Source organism: Saccoglossus kowalevskii, chromosome 7, assembly GCF_978046115.1.
Source record: "Saccoglossus kowalevskii chromosome 7, keSacKowa6.1, whole genome shotgun sequence".
Lineage (NCBI taxonomy): Eukaryota > Metazoa > Hemichordata > Enteropneusta > Harrimaniidae > Saccoglossus > Saccoglossus kowalevskii.
The window spans coordinates 9,519,245-9,537,683 of NC_140647.1; the positions used below are offsets into that span (position 1 = coordinate 9,519,245).

Genomic DNA, 18,439 nt, shown 5'->3' on the forward strand with positions numbered 1-18,439 from the left:
ACTCAGGATTTCTTCATTTGTACATGGCCATGAGTTTTAAATTTATATGTATTTAATTTGTATTATTTATAATTATTCGAGCAATATACTCACTTGTTACATAATTAGTTATGATATCCCCGGAAGACATGTTTTAGTATTATTTACGTCCTTGAATTGCTATTCAAAATAGTTTCCATGGTTTCTAAACTACTGGCAGGTATATTGCAATTATAATAACCGTGCAATTGTTGTACTCCCATGGAACCAGCTCGACGAATCAGAGTTTTCAATAATTGGTCAGGTGTCCTTCAACACCAAAAACTATCGTTAATGGGTTATGAATGCTACTGAAACTCATAGTCGGAAAATTGAGTAAAAATAAATCCTATTTGGGTTGAACATTTAAAATAATCGGCCTCTACCCTGGGTGCGTGGGTCAGAAAATTATTATTATTATTATTATACTGTGATTACACTCGGTGCCAGTCAATTTTGTTCTGTTTTATAATTGAAAACGTAAATTGTGATTCTGATAAATACATTTATTTGAACGCAATTGTAATCATTGTGAGCAATTTAACTATTCGTCTGACAATAACATATGATAAGAAATCGTCTTCGATTTAATCGTTCCACAATTACTTGAAACACGTTTTCATTTATAACTGTATTTCAGAAAAAGATTATGATGACCTAGTTAAGCGCGTTGAATGGTAAGCGGGTTAACCAGTTTCCCAGATCGCTGTTTTTAGTGTATTATATGCAACTGGGCAAATTAAGTGTGCTTTAACTCATCTGCTTGTAGAATTTAAGACAGATTTATCGACAAATTGGTTTCATGCACGGGTAGGTTTGAATATAAGTGTAACAAAAATTAAAACATTATACACCTAGCTAAAAACGTCACAGAGCAATGCTAAGAAGCTGATTAATTTATTTTGTATTTAAATACACAAATGAAAACAATTTCACTATTTATTTGTAATATATGTGTTCGTTTTATTCACGATTCTCCCGAAAATACTAACCATTATAAACTTTCGATTTTAGTACTGAGATATCAATTATCTATTTAGTGGCGAGCGATGAATACGTGAAAGTTACTCTGGAACTATAAATGCATATGACAGATGGTAACAACTAGTACAAATCGACATTTGTACTAGTACATCTGTTAATGGTTTTTGGGCTATACAATCACGGCACCCTTATATGGCAATGTTACAACAGTCATTAATTTACATGCATATGAATAATGTAAATGGGATTTCATCGCCTTGGCAACAAATATCACCCCCATCGCCAGAAATTAGCAACAGACAACTCAGCTTTGTACCCAAGTGATACTCCTTATCTCAAATAACTGTATTTCTGCATGAAGTTTTTTATTCAAGGATTCGCTATCGAAAAACTGGCAGGTGCACGTACATATGGAGATCAAACCTCTTTAAAATTTTATGAGATGAGATATTGAATCCTATAAATTGCTTTCATACTGGTGACTCCAGAAGAAATTAACGGAGTCTATATGCCATATCGTATAGTGATAATTGATTGTCGTATTTAATTAACTCAAATTCCGCAGCACACGCTATAGGTTTGAAGTACACATATTATTTAGAATATGATTACACCGTGCCAACAAATTACGACGATGTCGAAAATCTCGACATCTGTGCACAAATATCAAATAGTTTTGTTTTAATTGCTACATGCCAGAATATTAAAATAGTCGAGTATACGTATACGAGCAAATTACTGTGAAAAGTAATCTCGACCCAAATAGACAAGCAATATATCAAAAAAAAAATGCCAATATTGCAAGGCTTATGAATGTACCGTTTAAGTGGAGGAGACGTGAGAATAATAACGGCATGTTGCCTTGATTAATGTGGATTCTGTTTCCACGACTGTTTCATTGATATATACGGTTTATTGGTTTTCCCAGTCGTGAAAGATTGGATTTGTACGCGTTCGTTACGGCACCGTGGACGATGAGGTGTCTGCAATCGTCGTCTAGTCGAATCTGACGACGTTGACTCCACTTCAACGCGGCGGTGTGTAATTCGGATTGATTACCGGTCTCGTAACTTTGACATTTTACACGGATGGTTTCGTATATGTACACAGGAAGTGAAATACATACACAGTGAATTGAAAGAGACATACAACGTGTTCTTAATAAACACAGATACATGCGTGTTATTTGATCACTCCTTATAGTCCATAGTTATGGCGTCATATCTTAACTCGGGTATCGGGTTTTCGTAACATTATGCTTTCTCCTTCCTGAAGGGTGCGATATTATATAGTAACCCGAGTATATTACATATTATCAATCGTTTTTAAGAGACTATTCGAGGTAAAACAAAATTATTTGATAGCTAAGTCGTATTAAACCGTTAATATTACACACGATGTATGTAATTGCCGATATTTGTGATAACGATCCATCGTCCACCAAGTGTATTGCAGATTCATTTCCTGTTTCTCAATAATTGTAAACTAAAATTTCGTTATAAATTTACTTCACTCCCAATAATTTGGCAAAAAAGTATTTTTTTGGCCAACATCTGCTTAAACGATTGTCGAATATAAAATTTCTATGAAATTACCAAATGTTCAACTTATTATACTCAAAATCAACGGCTCGGGTTCCAATGTCGGGTAAGCCGACAAGTGTAATCGATAATATTAAATAACCCAATTATTTCAAACCGTCTTAACGTTATTCGACTTAGTTACAAGGTTAACTATATTAATATCCAAGTTTCAAACATTCCTGACCAAGTATTCAGCAATTATTTTATAATCTTTTACGAGTTTCTAAATCCCTCCCACGATATACGCTGCTGCAGTGCGACATGGCAAGTAACACCGATTATATCCATACCAACCTAGTAAAATGAAATATGGCCAAACGGCTTTCAAGATACGATTCTGGAAAAGCAATTACGCTCATGTAATTTTCCGAACGAATGATATGGATGTCGTTAGATGTTTGTAATCATATCACGCAGTGGACCATCCAGTGGATTCAATGGATTCATTACAGCACGATACTCATCCGGCATATGCACATCGATCCGTATGGTTGTAATGCACTATATTTGTTAAGAAAGGTCTTCACTAAAATTTGTTTATTTTCGGTAATATATACCTAATTATATTCCATATAACAATTTTGTGAATGGAAGAATACCCAATCTAAGTAAATACAAATATTTTTTTACCTTGCAAAGTAAAAATGTATCTTTTTTAAAATGAAAATATATGTTCCTAACTTAGTCAAAACGCAGGTTATATTAGCCATATCACCCTCAGGCCATACATCCTTGCTATTTCGATTTAAATACGTATCTGCGCAAACGTGGAGGTGATTTGCGTAATGGATAAATGGAGTAATTGTGAATTTTTGGGCGGAGCAAAACAGTAAACAAAATTGTATATTGTGAATTCATTGTAGAATGAAAGATACTTTTTGTCAGAGATAGTATAATGCATTTCGTAACTATTACAAAGTTAGACATGCTTGACATGCATGCTTGCCGACCGTCCACGTCATAGCGGAATTCATAGCCAGGAACAAGGGCAATCAGTTCGCGAAATAATTGCATGCATGTTCATGAAATCGGAGTGCTCTTTCCTGTACTTTGGCTCAGGTTCCAGTCAACGTTTTAACGTCTTATGATAATTGCATTTGGACTAACTTATAAAGAGACATATACCTCCTGTATCAAATTCGTAGTTCTGACGTGACTAGAAATTCGAAATACATTCTAACTAGCCATCCATTAATAAGGTAGTCGTTAGTTGTAAGGGCTCAGGAAAAACAATCTTCTATAAATACTGTATCAGCCATTGTTATCAATGAACAAATTATTTTTTTACAATACACAGTAACGCACTTGCACGACCGCACGTATTCTGTATGTATACGTTTCCTAATAACATGTAATGAACGATGTTCACAATTCGCCAGTGAACCAACCAATCAGAAGAGTGGTTATCACACCGAACTATGACAGGCCAGATTGTAAATCAGAACATCATCATCTATCTGACACTTCGTCCGTGACATCAGCTGATATTTTATCATACTCATCTTATATTGTATTATAGAATCCGGGCTGCTACGAGGATTGACGATAGCGATAAGGAGGATTATGACGCGAACTGTTACCGGGGAAACTTAACGCACACTCCATCCAATCACATTTTGAAGAAGATGTAGGATGCTGTTGATTGACGAAAACGCAATTATTCACTAACACAGGAATATTTCGTCACAATTACACAGGTTTGCGGGTAGCAACATACTTTCGACTTTGATCGTCAAAAAGGTTTTTCGTCTTCATCAGTCACATTATAAAGACATCCATTCTAAAAAAACACCTTCGCCTTTGAAACTGCACATTACCTAGCTGACAGGTAAGAACCGTATGATATACAGCTAATTCTCTAATTCATTTGAGTATGTAGGATCTGTGTTGATGAAAGAAAACTTGGAGATATTTATGAATAATAGGATACATTACCATAACTAAGACGAATGTTATCACCACAATGTCTAGGATTCTCCCTTCATCTGTGACATAAAACTGTTAAATATCAATTCTAACTAAATCATTTCAGAGTCAAGTGGTTTATTATGCATAATGTAAATACGGTCATATAACATCCAATGTACATATTCCGTGTATGTTATTTCACTAAGTACATTGATAGTGTATATGTTAGGCCATGATACATACACCACCTAAGGCTTGAACGAATATCTAATGTTTCAAATCTAAAACACCGTCCCTCTGTTTTAGAATTGAAATCCAACCTTCCCGTAAATTCAACTGATTCCTAGGCGGATTTATATAAAATACGTAAAGTGGGTGTAAATTTTGTCCATTGCAGAGTAGTGGAGGTTAATTAGCCAAAAGCCGCCTTTAGATTCGTCAATATATAATACCATATTGTATTACAATGTGTATAATACTAACCGAATTGCTAAATAGCCTATATTGTGTGTTAAACGCATGCATGACTACAGTGCGTCGTGTCAAGCTAATTTATGACGCGGGATACGGATTACAGTCACATTTAAATGTGAATTACATCGTAGACGAGTTTTCAGTTCCCGGGCGTGTTCTATGGTTGCCATGTTACTGAACGCGCTCGCGATGCAAAGGGGTCAACTTTTCAATCGGTGGTCCTAAAACCTGTTTGCCTCACTTTGTCGTAAATTGAATATATATGCTTATATGCTGTCCCCCAAAAATATTTCACAAAGGTGTGTACAGATACAATTATTCGCATGTGTATAAAACACATTTTTTATACTATATGAAAAGTTCAAGAACTTACAAAGCAAACGCTGCGTGTCTATAATACAGAATCAATATTTGCGACACAAAACTGATGTTGATATAGTAAAATACCTGACCAAACCGCGTATTCCTGTCTTTTTATACGACGGAAAAGACAAATTACAATAATTAATTATTTTGTTTTTGCTGTGTTAATATCGCTACAGTGTAATTCGACATTAGGCTATTTAAAATAATCAAGATGATTAAACTAATTCTACTTATCTTTCTACTAAAAACGTGCTCAATTTATGCAAATCATAATAGTCCGTTTTCGAAACATGTGTTTTATAATATTATATTACTGTAGAATACTTTATTTTCGCTTGGAATTTATTTTCGCTATTTTCGCTGAAGGGATGATTCCGTGAAAATAAAATCCAGCGAATATACTTTTTTTTCTATATTTCACATTAAACTCATCAAAAATCAGTGAAAATAAATTCCATACAAAACGCCCAAAAAGCCCTTTCAGTGAAAATTAATTCCAGCGGAAATAAAGTATTCCACAGTATATTATATTGAATTACATTATCCTATTTAAGAAAATGTTAGCTTTGTTAAAACTAACGCCTGGTAAACGAAATGCTTTATGGAATACATGTTGCATTGTCTCAAATCAACGTGCACCCTATACAGAAGGACATCTTGTTTTCATATTTCACACAATACATCTTCTCGAACGCACCGTAAAATGCAATTAGTAAGTCTTCAAAACTCCCCCGGACCTCTTGGATATGTGATCAATTTATTTCACAGCTGGAAATCGATTAATATTTACGACATACGCTCCATACTCCGGGACACAACGGCTGTTTTATAATCTAATACATTTTTTTAGAATTGTTATGGTACATAACCAGTGATTTTGCTGAAATGGAGAGATAAGCTTTGCAAATAAAGTTCCATTCAAGTGATTCGTCTATAATATACCTAGTCGCCCCCCAAGGAGTAAATACAAAAAACTCTACTGTCAATCAAAGGTACATATCAAATAGTTGCTCTTGATGATCACTGAGAATGTAATTTATTCTATTTTAAAGCGCATATTAATGCATACAACATACATCGAGACGTATTAGACCACGGACACTGCTGAATAAGGCGTATCTATTCTCCGTCATTCAGAATAACGCTCAAGGTTATTTATCTCGAGTCGTCGCTCGAACTCTTATTACGTGGCTGGGGCGCCGCGTAGCAATATTCTTCTGAAACCGAGGTTTCCATTATCGACATTGTAGACTCCCTCTTATATTCTGCCTTCTGTCTCAATGTATTTTATTGCTATATTGCCGTGTTGGCGAAGTAGCTTTGAAAAGTCTGACTCACTTCCCACTGTAGCAGCGTGGTAGTTGTCAATTTGTGCGTTGTCAAATGAGTTGCTAGCAATTAGTATTCTCCTAGGTTCGCTACTCTTCTAAGCATAGTGTTGTTATATTACGTCACATTAATACTAGAAACATTTTCTGTAGGCATATATATATATATAATGCACGGCAATTCTCGATCGACTCGCCAGTATATATATATACACGTGAAAAATTAGAACGATATGTTATATATATATACTGGCGAGTCGATCGAGAATTGCCGTGCATCTTTTCACAGAAGAGTTCTCGCGTTCAAGGAAGAATTCATTGTAGTCAGGACTGACGGCCGTTCGGCTTAATTAGCTCCAATGTAGTCTTTACAATTCTTCTGGTGAACATACAGCCATATGCCCTTTAGAGTGACGCTGACTAACGAATTCGATTCAACACTTAGAAATGCGCATTTGTAGTGTGGATACATCGAATGTTATTCAAATCATGTGATATGAAATATTATACCTCTATACATCACTTCCAGTGGTTGAACTGGGGCGCAGAAAAGAATATATCTGCTTCCATAGTGAAATATTGCACATATTGGGATGTCTGTATAGTTGTGAGGTTAGTATTCCCTATATTTTGGCTTGGGGTCGGGATATCCCCTGTTTCTTGACGGGGAATCTGGTGCTGTAGAATTACGTGAGATGTTTGTGCAAACGGTTTTTTTTTATTCGTGTGACTACACAGGGGAATACGAAAGGTTCTGTAATGAAACTCCGCAGTTTTCAGTTTCAATATAAAAGAGTAGTAAAATCAGATTGAGTTAAAAGCTTTAGTCTACCTTTCCGGCTTTCTCACCCGAAAGCCACTGATCAGTATCTAGAAGACACATTATGACTAAAGGCTCGTCTAAGGTAAATGGAAAATTCGCTGTCTGGAGCATTTGGTAAGATGGACTCAATCGTCATGAGGTTATTCAAGTGAAGTGAATACACACTTGTTTAAAAAATATATGTCACGAGATTTCTATATCATTGCAACCAATCGTTAACATGTCGATATCACTGATATTAGCAAGTGGTTTCTAACTGGTTGCAGTAGTTGCTAGACTTATTAAATGCTCACTATTGTTCATTGTATACACAGATTCAAACAATTATGAAAAAAAAACATTGAATCGTGACTCACAGTAAACATGTTGTATGGTTAGGACATGCCTACCTACATGCCAAACATAAGCTTTGTTCTATAGTTTTACGTCAATTTATCGACCACATAAAAGCATTTCAACAAGCTATGTTCTCACCACTCATGAAGCGATGAGTGATACCATTGTGAATCATAAATTTATAATAGAAGGACTTTATTTCCGTATTCTTTACTTCTCGGCATCTTAATGGATTTTGTAATTCATATATTTGAATGTGACGATTTTAAAAGACATGCCATGCAACTGGCGACAGATGTGAACTATAATACCCATGATGCAAATCGAAGCCGGCACACGAGAAGAACCTAATGAAATTGACCCATATTCAAAGACTTACATTTCAAGTACTGTGTTTTCTAGACACAAACGACGAAAACAAACATGGCTTATATATACTAAGTAGACCTCTTCAATGACGTCTGTGCGTTCACTGTGTTTTGCATATTCTGTTTACGCCAATTAAAATTTCTGGCCGGAAGGTTGCGTTGAAATAGACTTGAATAGAATATTCAACTCCAACCTTTAATAAAATGAAAACAAAGGTTCAATTGAAAATTTGAATTGTGATCTTCGTAGCTGTAACACACGTCAAAGGCACACTTGACGACAGTACAATGTGTGCGATTTAAACACTCACCTATGCATCACAAGACATCAAGGTTTATCATTTAAATCATATTTAAAGGAATACATTCCCACTGCAGTTATCCCGTTGAATCGAGATGAATTTTCCTAAAGAGTAATTTGCTACGTTACCGTTAGTTTATTTTTGTAAATCGAAACGTCTCTGTGTCCTTGTGTTAATTTTTAACCGCTATTGTAAATCAAACCTTTCAACTTGGCTAGCCAAGGTATAACGCAAAGTTTCTTACCAGACGAAGTTTAATTCATACCGATATATCATGGCTCGGTGACACCCACTGTAACTATTATGACGATATCTTTCGTACTTAATTCATATCGATATACAATGACTCGGTGACACCCACTGTAAATATCATGACGATAACTTTCGTACTTAATTCATATCTATATACCGTGGCTTGGTGGCACCCACTGTAAATTTTATGACGATATGTTTCGTATCTAATTTATATCGATGAACCATAACTCGTCGGCACCCACTGTAAATGTTATGACGGTATCATGGCTCGGTGGCACCTACTGGAAATGTTATGATAACACCATTTGTACCCAATTCATATTGGCTCGGTGCTTTCACATGGATTGTTTTAATTACCCAATAAATTACATCGAATATCAAGTATTATATAATTGACAAGATAGTATACGAAACTGTGTCCAGTCGTCTGAATAAGAACATTTCCGCCGTTAATGCTGTGATATATGTCAGCAGAATGATTGGGTTCTATATCGTACGGTAAAATTATTGATTAGCCCCTGGGAGCATGAACTCGCTGTGACATTTGAAATTGTACTTCCAGCGAATTGATGTCATATCAGTATCAACATTGGTTATTTTATAAGCGGGTTGACATTTGGTCGAGTGCAGATTGTTGAATTATCTGTCTAAAATATCAGTTTCGTATACACACATACATACAAACAAATACATCAAACACACAGACGTAACATTATAACAAGATATTTGGTCTTCAGAAATGAAGGTGAACAGATCTTACTCTACTCGTGACAACCTGACAAAGTCATAGTAACTATGTTTAGTTGCAGTTTTTGGAGAGGAAGGGATTTGATATGTTGTCTTCTCTATTGTCTAGGGACTAGAATTAGTCAGACGTTTGTCTAGCGCCCCCTAGGCCATAATCGTAATCTGTCGAAGAGTAGCGTGACTTCCAGATTACTGCGCCGTCTTACGTTTAGAACGAAAAATATCAAGAAAATTAATGCTTGATATTTTGGGCATTCGACAGATGTTCACACTTGTGTGCTAGTGTATGTTTCGCTCTCTAATTGACTGATTGAACTCATAACATGCGATTAAAACAACGATTATTTTCATTGCCAGTAGTTGCTCTTTTAAGGGAAGCCTGAAGCGTATTCGTGGCTGCGCCGTGTTTGGTTGTTGTGTAGGCAATTATATAGACACGAAGCCTTATCTGACCAACAGTTGGTCTCCGGCGAACCACGCTCCAGTTGCCTCAGTCGTCTGATCTCACGTTGCTTTAGCTAAGAAAATCATGATATCGTAGGAAAACTGTCAATAAAATGATCTAATTAATGTTGTATTTTCCCGTCAATTTGTCTTTGCGGGTTACGATGGGAGTTTGACCACATACAACCAGAAAGAAATATAGATTTGACTTGAACGCCTTTTTTTTCGTGCACGCTAAACTTGTACAAAATCCTGACAGATTCGATAATAACAAATTATTTTGTATATAGTAATGTGTTTTTCGGTTCGGTTGCGTAAGTAACTAAGAGGTCTGTTTAAAAATACCGTCTAGTTTAACACAGCACAAAATGAAGCCATACGACTACACTAGCTACAAACTTAAATAAAGAAAAATGGCGGATTTGACGGCGTACACGTGGCATTGAAATGTGCAAATGATCTGATCTCTGAATTCATTGTGTGTATATTTGATCCATTGTGAGAGTCATTACAGTATATCAGTAACACGACATTTGAATGGGATTCTCACCTGTACATGTATTCAATTATTCTCTCTGTTACGTGATATAAGATGACATGTTACTAATATAGCACACACCTTAGAACGTACATTCTCCAACTCTCCAATTAACGTAACCATATATGTATATATACTACCTCGGAGGACGTACACACTGTGGTTTAAACATAGAAATCCTATTCGGAGAATCACACTTGAAGCCGTATTCGATATCTGATATATAAATGAAAACTGGGATTATTCTGCGGATAAAATATTTCCATACGAGAAAATATAATCACAGAAATCCAGCCATCGAAAATGTATTTTGTGAGTTCATTTCGATTGCAGAAATTGAATCATAGAAGACTACACATTGCCTAAATATAACTTAATGTACATACGCAGTAATACATTTTGAAATATATCTCTATTGATGTCAGTTTCACGCATAGTGTCATTGCATGCAATACTACAAATACTATACGAACTTCATGGATAATTACTACCATAGGTGCTTTTGATGGAGACCGAAATAGAGACTTCTGTTTCCATGCCTATAAATAAAAACAATTGCAAATCTTCTGTTATATAGTTGACAATCTCAACGTATCACTGTTAGTATAGATTAGAAATTCAACAGAAAGGTTACGACATGACTTAATTTGATGTTGGGACAAATGCGACATTTAAGTAACACTTTAATGCGTGGAAACTATAAATAGGAGTAAAACAAATTGATTTACCACATAGAACGTCACAAGGAAAAGCAACATAAACATAACGTTAACACAAAGTTTGAATGAAAATGTAATATTAAAAACAGAAAAATAAATTGCGACAAAATCTTATGGCTTGAAATAACCCCCAACATACGATATATTGTCACCATTTCAATAATTAAGGTAAAATACCAATATCTGAACCTTTTATGTAACTACTGTATAACCTACTCTTATGATAAATGAACAAATATTTAACTCAGACCAATTTCCGTTCAACACAAATTATTCGTCACCAACAGCTTGCTATCATACATCGTTAATATATTGTTCTAAATCGGTCTTGGAGCGGATGGTTCCTCCATAGAACCACGAGATTGCACCAGTGCTTTATGGGAAATGCAATCGGAGGGATTTTTTTTATTATATGCTTTGATCAACACCAAAAAAACAAACAAACAATGTTTGTAGTTCATGTTTTTTTAGTTCATTCAACAAAAACCCGGTTTTGTTTGTTTCGCCCATGGTCAACAGTAAAAACTGCAAGTGAAAGTAATATTCCGTGTACACAGGCCGTGAAACTTGACAATGACGTAATCATGCGGAGTACCACGCTATAGCATACTGAAAATAGGCGGCCATCTTACATCTTACCTTGTATACACCCGGAGCCGCTGTATAAATGAAGTAAAAAATGCAAATGTGCTTTCGAACGATTTATGAAAAATTCAAAGCTATAGTTACAACAACAAGTGTTACGTAAGCGGCGATTTAGGTTCGTTCGAAGTGTGTGTATGGAAACCTCCATCGGCGTGGGGAATGCCAAATTTCACGAGTTTACGCTACTATAAGCTTATCTGTAAACGCTTATAGTATTATATAAAATGATGATATGATACTTGGAGAATAAACAAAGAAGACACAACGGCGAATAATTATGAAGTAATTGGATACAGATACAAGGTGACACAGAAAGTCGCGAATAGTCTATTTGAACAAACATAACTGTATTCCTTATTTTTGTATATTTTTGTAGTTCTGTATTCATTTATTTATTTACTTCAGTAAATAATTTGCATAATTATATTGTTCTTTACAATCACTTAGACTTAGCAATCAGTGAAATATGCTGCGCAATTCACAGTACACATGATTACATAAGCTTTCAAATATGAAAACACGTTTTTTTTTTATAATAAATTGCACTGAGCTTCAGCAATCTGTTCTTTTTTTCACCATATTTTCTTTGAGAGTCACATTGAAACTCCATCTAAATGGCGACGTATTTATCAGAAGTGAAGTGAAATATTGGTTTTATCGTCAACCTATATTCCAAAACGTTAATCAAAATGTACATTTGATCATTTGCACCAACCACGAGGAGGCACCATTCGTTATATGTAAACCGTGTATTTGAATAATCATAGTAGGCGTCAATATATAGGTTTAATGCAACAACAGGGCAGTAAATGTGTCAAGTATTATCACCATAAACATATGTCACTATCATAAACGACTGACATATAAATCATCAAATGTCAAAATCTGGTAAAAGTGGGGAATAACGGTGTGGGTGGCGGTAGGGGGCCGTGCTAGACTTGCTGTGTTGTTGTGTGAAATTTACATATATAGAACATATATTGAAACATATAAATATAAATTACATTAATCTACCCGTTTTGACAATTTATCACGGGATGCTGATGCATGCATATATATTTTGATGTTCTTTTACAAATGAGTCGGATATTTTGTAGCGCCCTCATGGGCATGGTCGTATCATGGAAAATGCGGACATACAGCTAGTTTGTATCGGTGTGGCTTGCTGTAGAGTTCTACTCACTATTCTCCGGCGTGTGCAACTGTTTGCCACAGTCTTGTAAACATTTATTCAACAGTTATTCGACGTGGTATTTCGTATGGTGTACACTGTAGCAGTGAGACTAACGCCACATAGTTCATGCGCAGTTTTCCAAAGCACGGATTGCAGCTGTTGAACCGAATAGACTTGACTGTGACTATTTTACCCGAATCAACTCGATAGCGCAAGCATTGAGAAATTCCTGTACATCCGACTAACTGCGCCACAACTACAGTAAGAGCTTTTATATACTCTTTCATTTACACTCCCGCAGATTGCTTGAGACTGGTACTGATCCAAATTTTTGTACGACACCAATGGAACTGAAATTAAATAATGTCACCGAATAACGAAGCTGACTGTGTGGCTTTAAATGAAAACTCTGTGGTCGGCGAAGGTAAGACTATTTTCCAGCATTATTCATCACATCAATTACATCTTTGTTCATTTATGAAACGGCAGTGTAGCTGCATAATAGCAATGCCATGTTCTATTACGTCCTGAATACATACAAACAGAATTAGACTTTAAGTGATTCTCCCACACAACGAGGATATTTAGGTTTACGGATACAATGAATTCCCATGGTGATCAAATATTACGTGACAGAGATTGTTATTATTTGAACTGTACATAGCAATTTGCGTGTATACTAATCACCACGATGAATATTGATATATATCTTTTTGTGTGCGTACATGGATCTCATTACTAATTGTTCAAACGTTACAACACAACAAAAAGATATAATTAGTCTGCAAGGATTTTCATTTATACGTTAATCGGTTGCCACAGTAGTTGATGCATATGTTTGCGTGGGCAATTATCTGTAACATATTTGACATTTAACCTTCTATATCTTATCTTTTTTTATAAGACAAATATTAATTACATACAACATATTCTCTGTATATTTTGAAACTACTGTTTCGTTGGATTATAATATTTAAAATGGTTCATTCGTCATAACCGTGGCACTTAATCGATAAGTCCCAATCCTGACCCATTTGTGAGAAGGATTTTTAAAAGCCATATAACTTTTTTATTATTATATAGATCATTTTATTTATTCATTATATACAAATTTTACGTTTCCAAATACAGCAGCCGAAAGATAATCCTTGTCATATGTTTTAACTTTGCAATTTATCAAAATTTTACCACCTTGGCAAAACACAAAAACAGAACAATAATACAATTTTCCAAATCATATTATATTAGGCTGCGATCTTGTTCAATGATTCATTTGTGAGAATATTTAACACACATGATCGACCCCAAATAAAATCATCTGGCATTGCGACTTTAATATATGTAATAGTATTAATAATGTACTCGACATAAAACGATTGCCACTTGATTAAAACGATCGTAGAATCGTAAATATAATCCGATATCGCAGTTGCGCCAGCTAGATTGGATGGATGCACGTGGTGATGATAATTAATTACCCTAAAAACCTGTGTATGAATATCATCATTTTGTGAGTGACCTAATGCCCGACGTGCCAAAGATAAATGATGTAATCTTCCGACATGTGCATACTGATGTAGATAATATACACAAGATGTTTTCAGTGAAATGCAGGATTACCATCTTATCTTCCAGAAAAAGATCGCTAATACATATATAATATACAGAGTGTTGTATATTGATTACCGGGAGAATCTTTTCTAATTCCACTTGGACAACATGCGGAAATTACTTGAAATGAACATCCATGAGATCTGAATGATAGTAAATGAGAATATTGTACGTACACATCCACGAACGACACTTCTCTTTGTTCAACTTCTAGTTCTCCTTAACTCGGCTGAAATATATTCATTTATTATAATCGAAAGTAATTAACGATACTATAGTAATCAGTGTTGGTTATGTAAGGCAATATAAAGGGCAACAAATTAAGTCATGTCTACTCAGCTGAAGAAGCGAAACTAATTATAGTGGATATATTGTATATAGGCCAACTAACTCATTATAAAGAGAGAAGTATAAATTGCCTAAATGCCTTTGTATTCTATAAAACAATGAGTTTAATATCGTGGATTAGCAAAACAGACAAACGAATTGACAATTATAAAGAGATTAAGCGCGTAAGATGAAATATCTCACATATAGTTCTTTGACTCAAGAAACAGCATACTTGCAATTACCTTATTGAGAGAACATGTTTTACGCATGAGATTTACAACGATCTACTCTGGATATAATGTTGCCCATCTCCAGGGAAAATTCAACTGATTGCCAAGTTGCAGCGTGTCATCACCACACGCATCATTGGCGAACAATTGACTAGAAGTGAGATAGATGAATCGTGATTGGGACTATGATGTTGTAGGATGGGAGAACGCCTGATTGATTGGCTCAAGGGATAATTTTAGATGTGACATAAACATTAATGATGACTGTTAATAGTTTATTGCATTTATTGTAAAGGTTGACTATCTATCCGGTCGCTTGCGCATAATAATTCCGACATATCAATTAGATGTATCTTATTTTCGACAAATACGTTTTATTACGTATGTGTCAGATATCTGCATACATAATCCAGAAGAGAAAGTTGCCTACGAATAAAGTGGTTCATTTTCTCATTCTCTGGAGGCCAAACCCTATTTTATTAGACTAAGTGCCCATGATAAATGTGTTCAAATGTAATGTGTGGACGAATAATTCATTTTACTTGCCAAATAGCCAATGTACCATGTTCGAGAATCCCTCATTTCAATTTTATAAACTTTTAAAAATATGACTTTTTATAGGTGTTAGATAATATCATTATATGCTGTGTTTTGAGAATTTCTCTTTTGGTTTAATATTACTTGTTCAAACTTTAGACACCCATCGGCTAATGGTTTTGTTTTGTTCAGCGGCCTTGCAAGTTTGATATTAAGATGTTTAACTCGTAAATTTACTATTGTTGGTCCATGTACAGGCTGTGACAGTCATCATCCCACATATACTCATAATAATGGCTTATTGAAATAAACGTAACTAAATGCCGTTCGTCCATGATCATTATCATGACCAGTACATTTGGTGTGTACATATTTTAGTTTAGAATCGCTCTGATCCTTCATTATTTAGGTAATACGATTATAATGTGCAATTTATTTAAATGTACCACTATGATACATGACGACACTATGCTTCTAGCTCTCTGTGGGAATCATGCACTACACGACTGCTAAGTGTCTTTTGATATCTAAAGACATGTTCACTGTACAAAGTGAAGGATGGGTCATCAATCACTATACTAACGCAACGGTATACAGTTTAGTGTAATAATCCGCATATAAACGTCAAAACTGGTGGTCTAGAATCAGTCCTCATTAGGAGAATATTTCTGCCTGACTTGTTTCTGCTGAAAAAATACGTGTTATTGACAAATGTTTTCATCACAAATTCTTTATATGTTAACTAATAAATCAAGGAGTTTGTCAAATAAAATAATTTGCTACCCATGTATATTGCTATGTCAACTAAGCTCCGACTGTCATGGTTAATCAAACCAAGGACAGAAAATAAAACCAGAAACAGTAAATAATCGCTGAATAATAAATAGTCGCTGAAAGGATGAATAATTTGAATGGTGAAATAACTGCATCCTAACCATGCATTGAATACCACCCAGTAACGCTGTGCCACATGAGAGTGTTCATTACAATATGTGGTGAATAGCATCGAATCATTTATGATAATGTTGTTCATTACATTCTGATAACAAGGAAATCATGAACATCACACGAATACGATAACTCAATCAAGGAAATAAATATACCACTTTTTTTATAATGCGTTTTAAAATTACACCTTCATCGCCGACCACAAACATTTATTAGCACGCCACAGAAAAGCAATCCTTCCCAATTTATTTTTTAGATTTCGACTTATCTATAAGGTGTGCTAGTGGGTGTACATTACATTTTAATTCGAAACTGAGAATCATAATTACATTGTTGATAATACATATATTGGCATATGAATGTAGCATCCCCAATGTCTCATTACGAATACTAACACCATCTGTGTTTACATTCGTGTGCTTCAATCCCCAATGTGCTATTATTTTCACTTCCAACGGGTGTGTTAACATACGTACAGAGAAGATTGGTATTGATATGAGTATTAGTGTATTCAACCTTCTGTATTCAGACATTATTATTTTATTTATAACATACTGCTAAACCACACAATGCACATTGAAAAACAGACATGAGAAACCCAACAAAATAGGTTACTGGATGCACATTGACCCGACCAATTGGTGTATTTAACTATTATTTTGCTGATCCTACGGAAAATGACAAATCATCAGTCATAGCAAGATGACTTCGAGAGGTGTGGCATTGTTTGCGAGTGTTTATTTTTTATAAATAGTCTTTACATGTATGTATTTCCAGTTGTGAATGCAAATATACTTAATTTTAGTATATTGACTGGAATAGGTATATAAAAACAACCAAAATATGTATTGCGTATGTGTATGTGAGGTGCGAAACAGTGTGGGGGAATGGAATCAAAACATTGTCTATACAAACAACTGTGAATATATCATTCTTTCGTACATTGATTGTTGACACTAATTCTGTCTCTCGTATGTGTGTGTATATGTGTAAATGTACTTTGTCAACACTGAGAGTAATCGATATTTAATACAAGTATAATTTCTTTCTCGTTGTTTTGAAATAGGATTATCAACATGTAAGTAAATTCCTAACTTTTTATTTCCTGTGTCACCCTTGAACTCATTAGTGCCTTGTCCAATTAGTTAATCAGGTTGAATCCGATTCCATGAGACTTCCGAAATCTATTTGCATTAGACTCTATTTCTTTACGTCACCGACCAAGCTTAACCAAATTATAGCCTGATATGCGGCAATGAAGGCAGGGTATGATGTTATCTGCTCCAACTGACATCTCGTTATCTGTGAGAATTGAATGTGTACACTCGCAGAATATTAAACATGTAACTATCATGCAAATTATTTGAATATCAAACGTAACCAACCACTCTTTGTTGTTATATTAAGAACAACTATTTTATTAACTTACATATCTTTCAAGAGATACATCAGAGTCTGCAATTATAATACTGTGGAAACACTATATTGAATATTAATATTTGATGATATTACTCTCTATATACACCTGATATGACGTGACCTCCGTTGAGTCGAAAATAACGTGTCTTCTTCCTTTGATTACTTTATCGTCATCAATAGTCAAGCCACCTAAACTGGAAACAAACCTGGCGGCGGCGTCCAATGACGTGACATATGCGTGACTGGCTTGTTCTACTCCTTCCGGATATTTTAACTTTGGAAGTAGATTGATTATAACTCCACGTCAGTCAGAGAGCAAAACAAAACACAACATTAATTAACATACATACAT

The 18,439-nt window shown here is 34.9% G+C and overlaps 2 protein-coding genes across 3 annotated transcripts in view; one reads left to right on the forward strand and one right to left on the reverse strand.

Annotated features, from left to right (window-relative positions):
• The window catches only part of LOC100367644 (phospholipid phosphatase 3-like), a 212,664-nt gene that overhangs the window by 118,189 nt on the left and 76,036 nt on the right, over positions 1-18,439 (reverse strand). The window lies entirely within an intron of this gene.
• The window catches only part of LOC102804656 (PDF receptor-like), a 35,897-nt gene continuing 30,769 nt past the window's right edge, over positions 13,312-18,439 (forward strand). For both annotated transcript variants that reach the window (XR_014929887.1, XM_085501050.1), the window contains exon 1: positions 13,312-13,436. Coding sequence is in view for 1 of the 2 variants with exons in the window: in XM_085501050.1 (XP_085357176.1) it covers positions 13,376-13,436 (61 nt within the window). In the remaining variant the exon portion in view is untranslated. The remainder of the gene's footprint in view (positions 13,437-18,439) is intronic.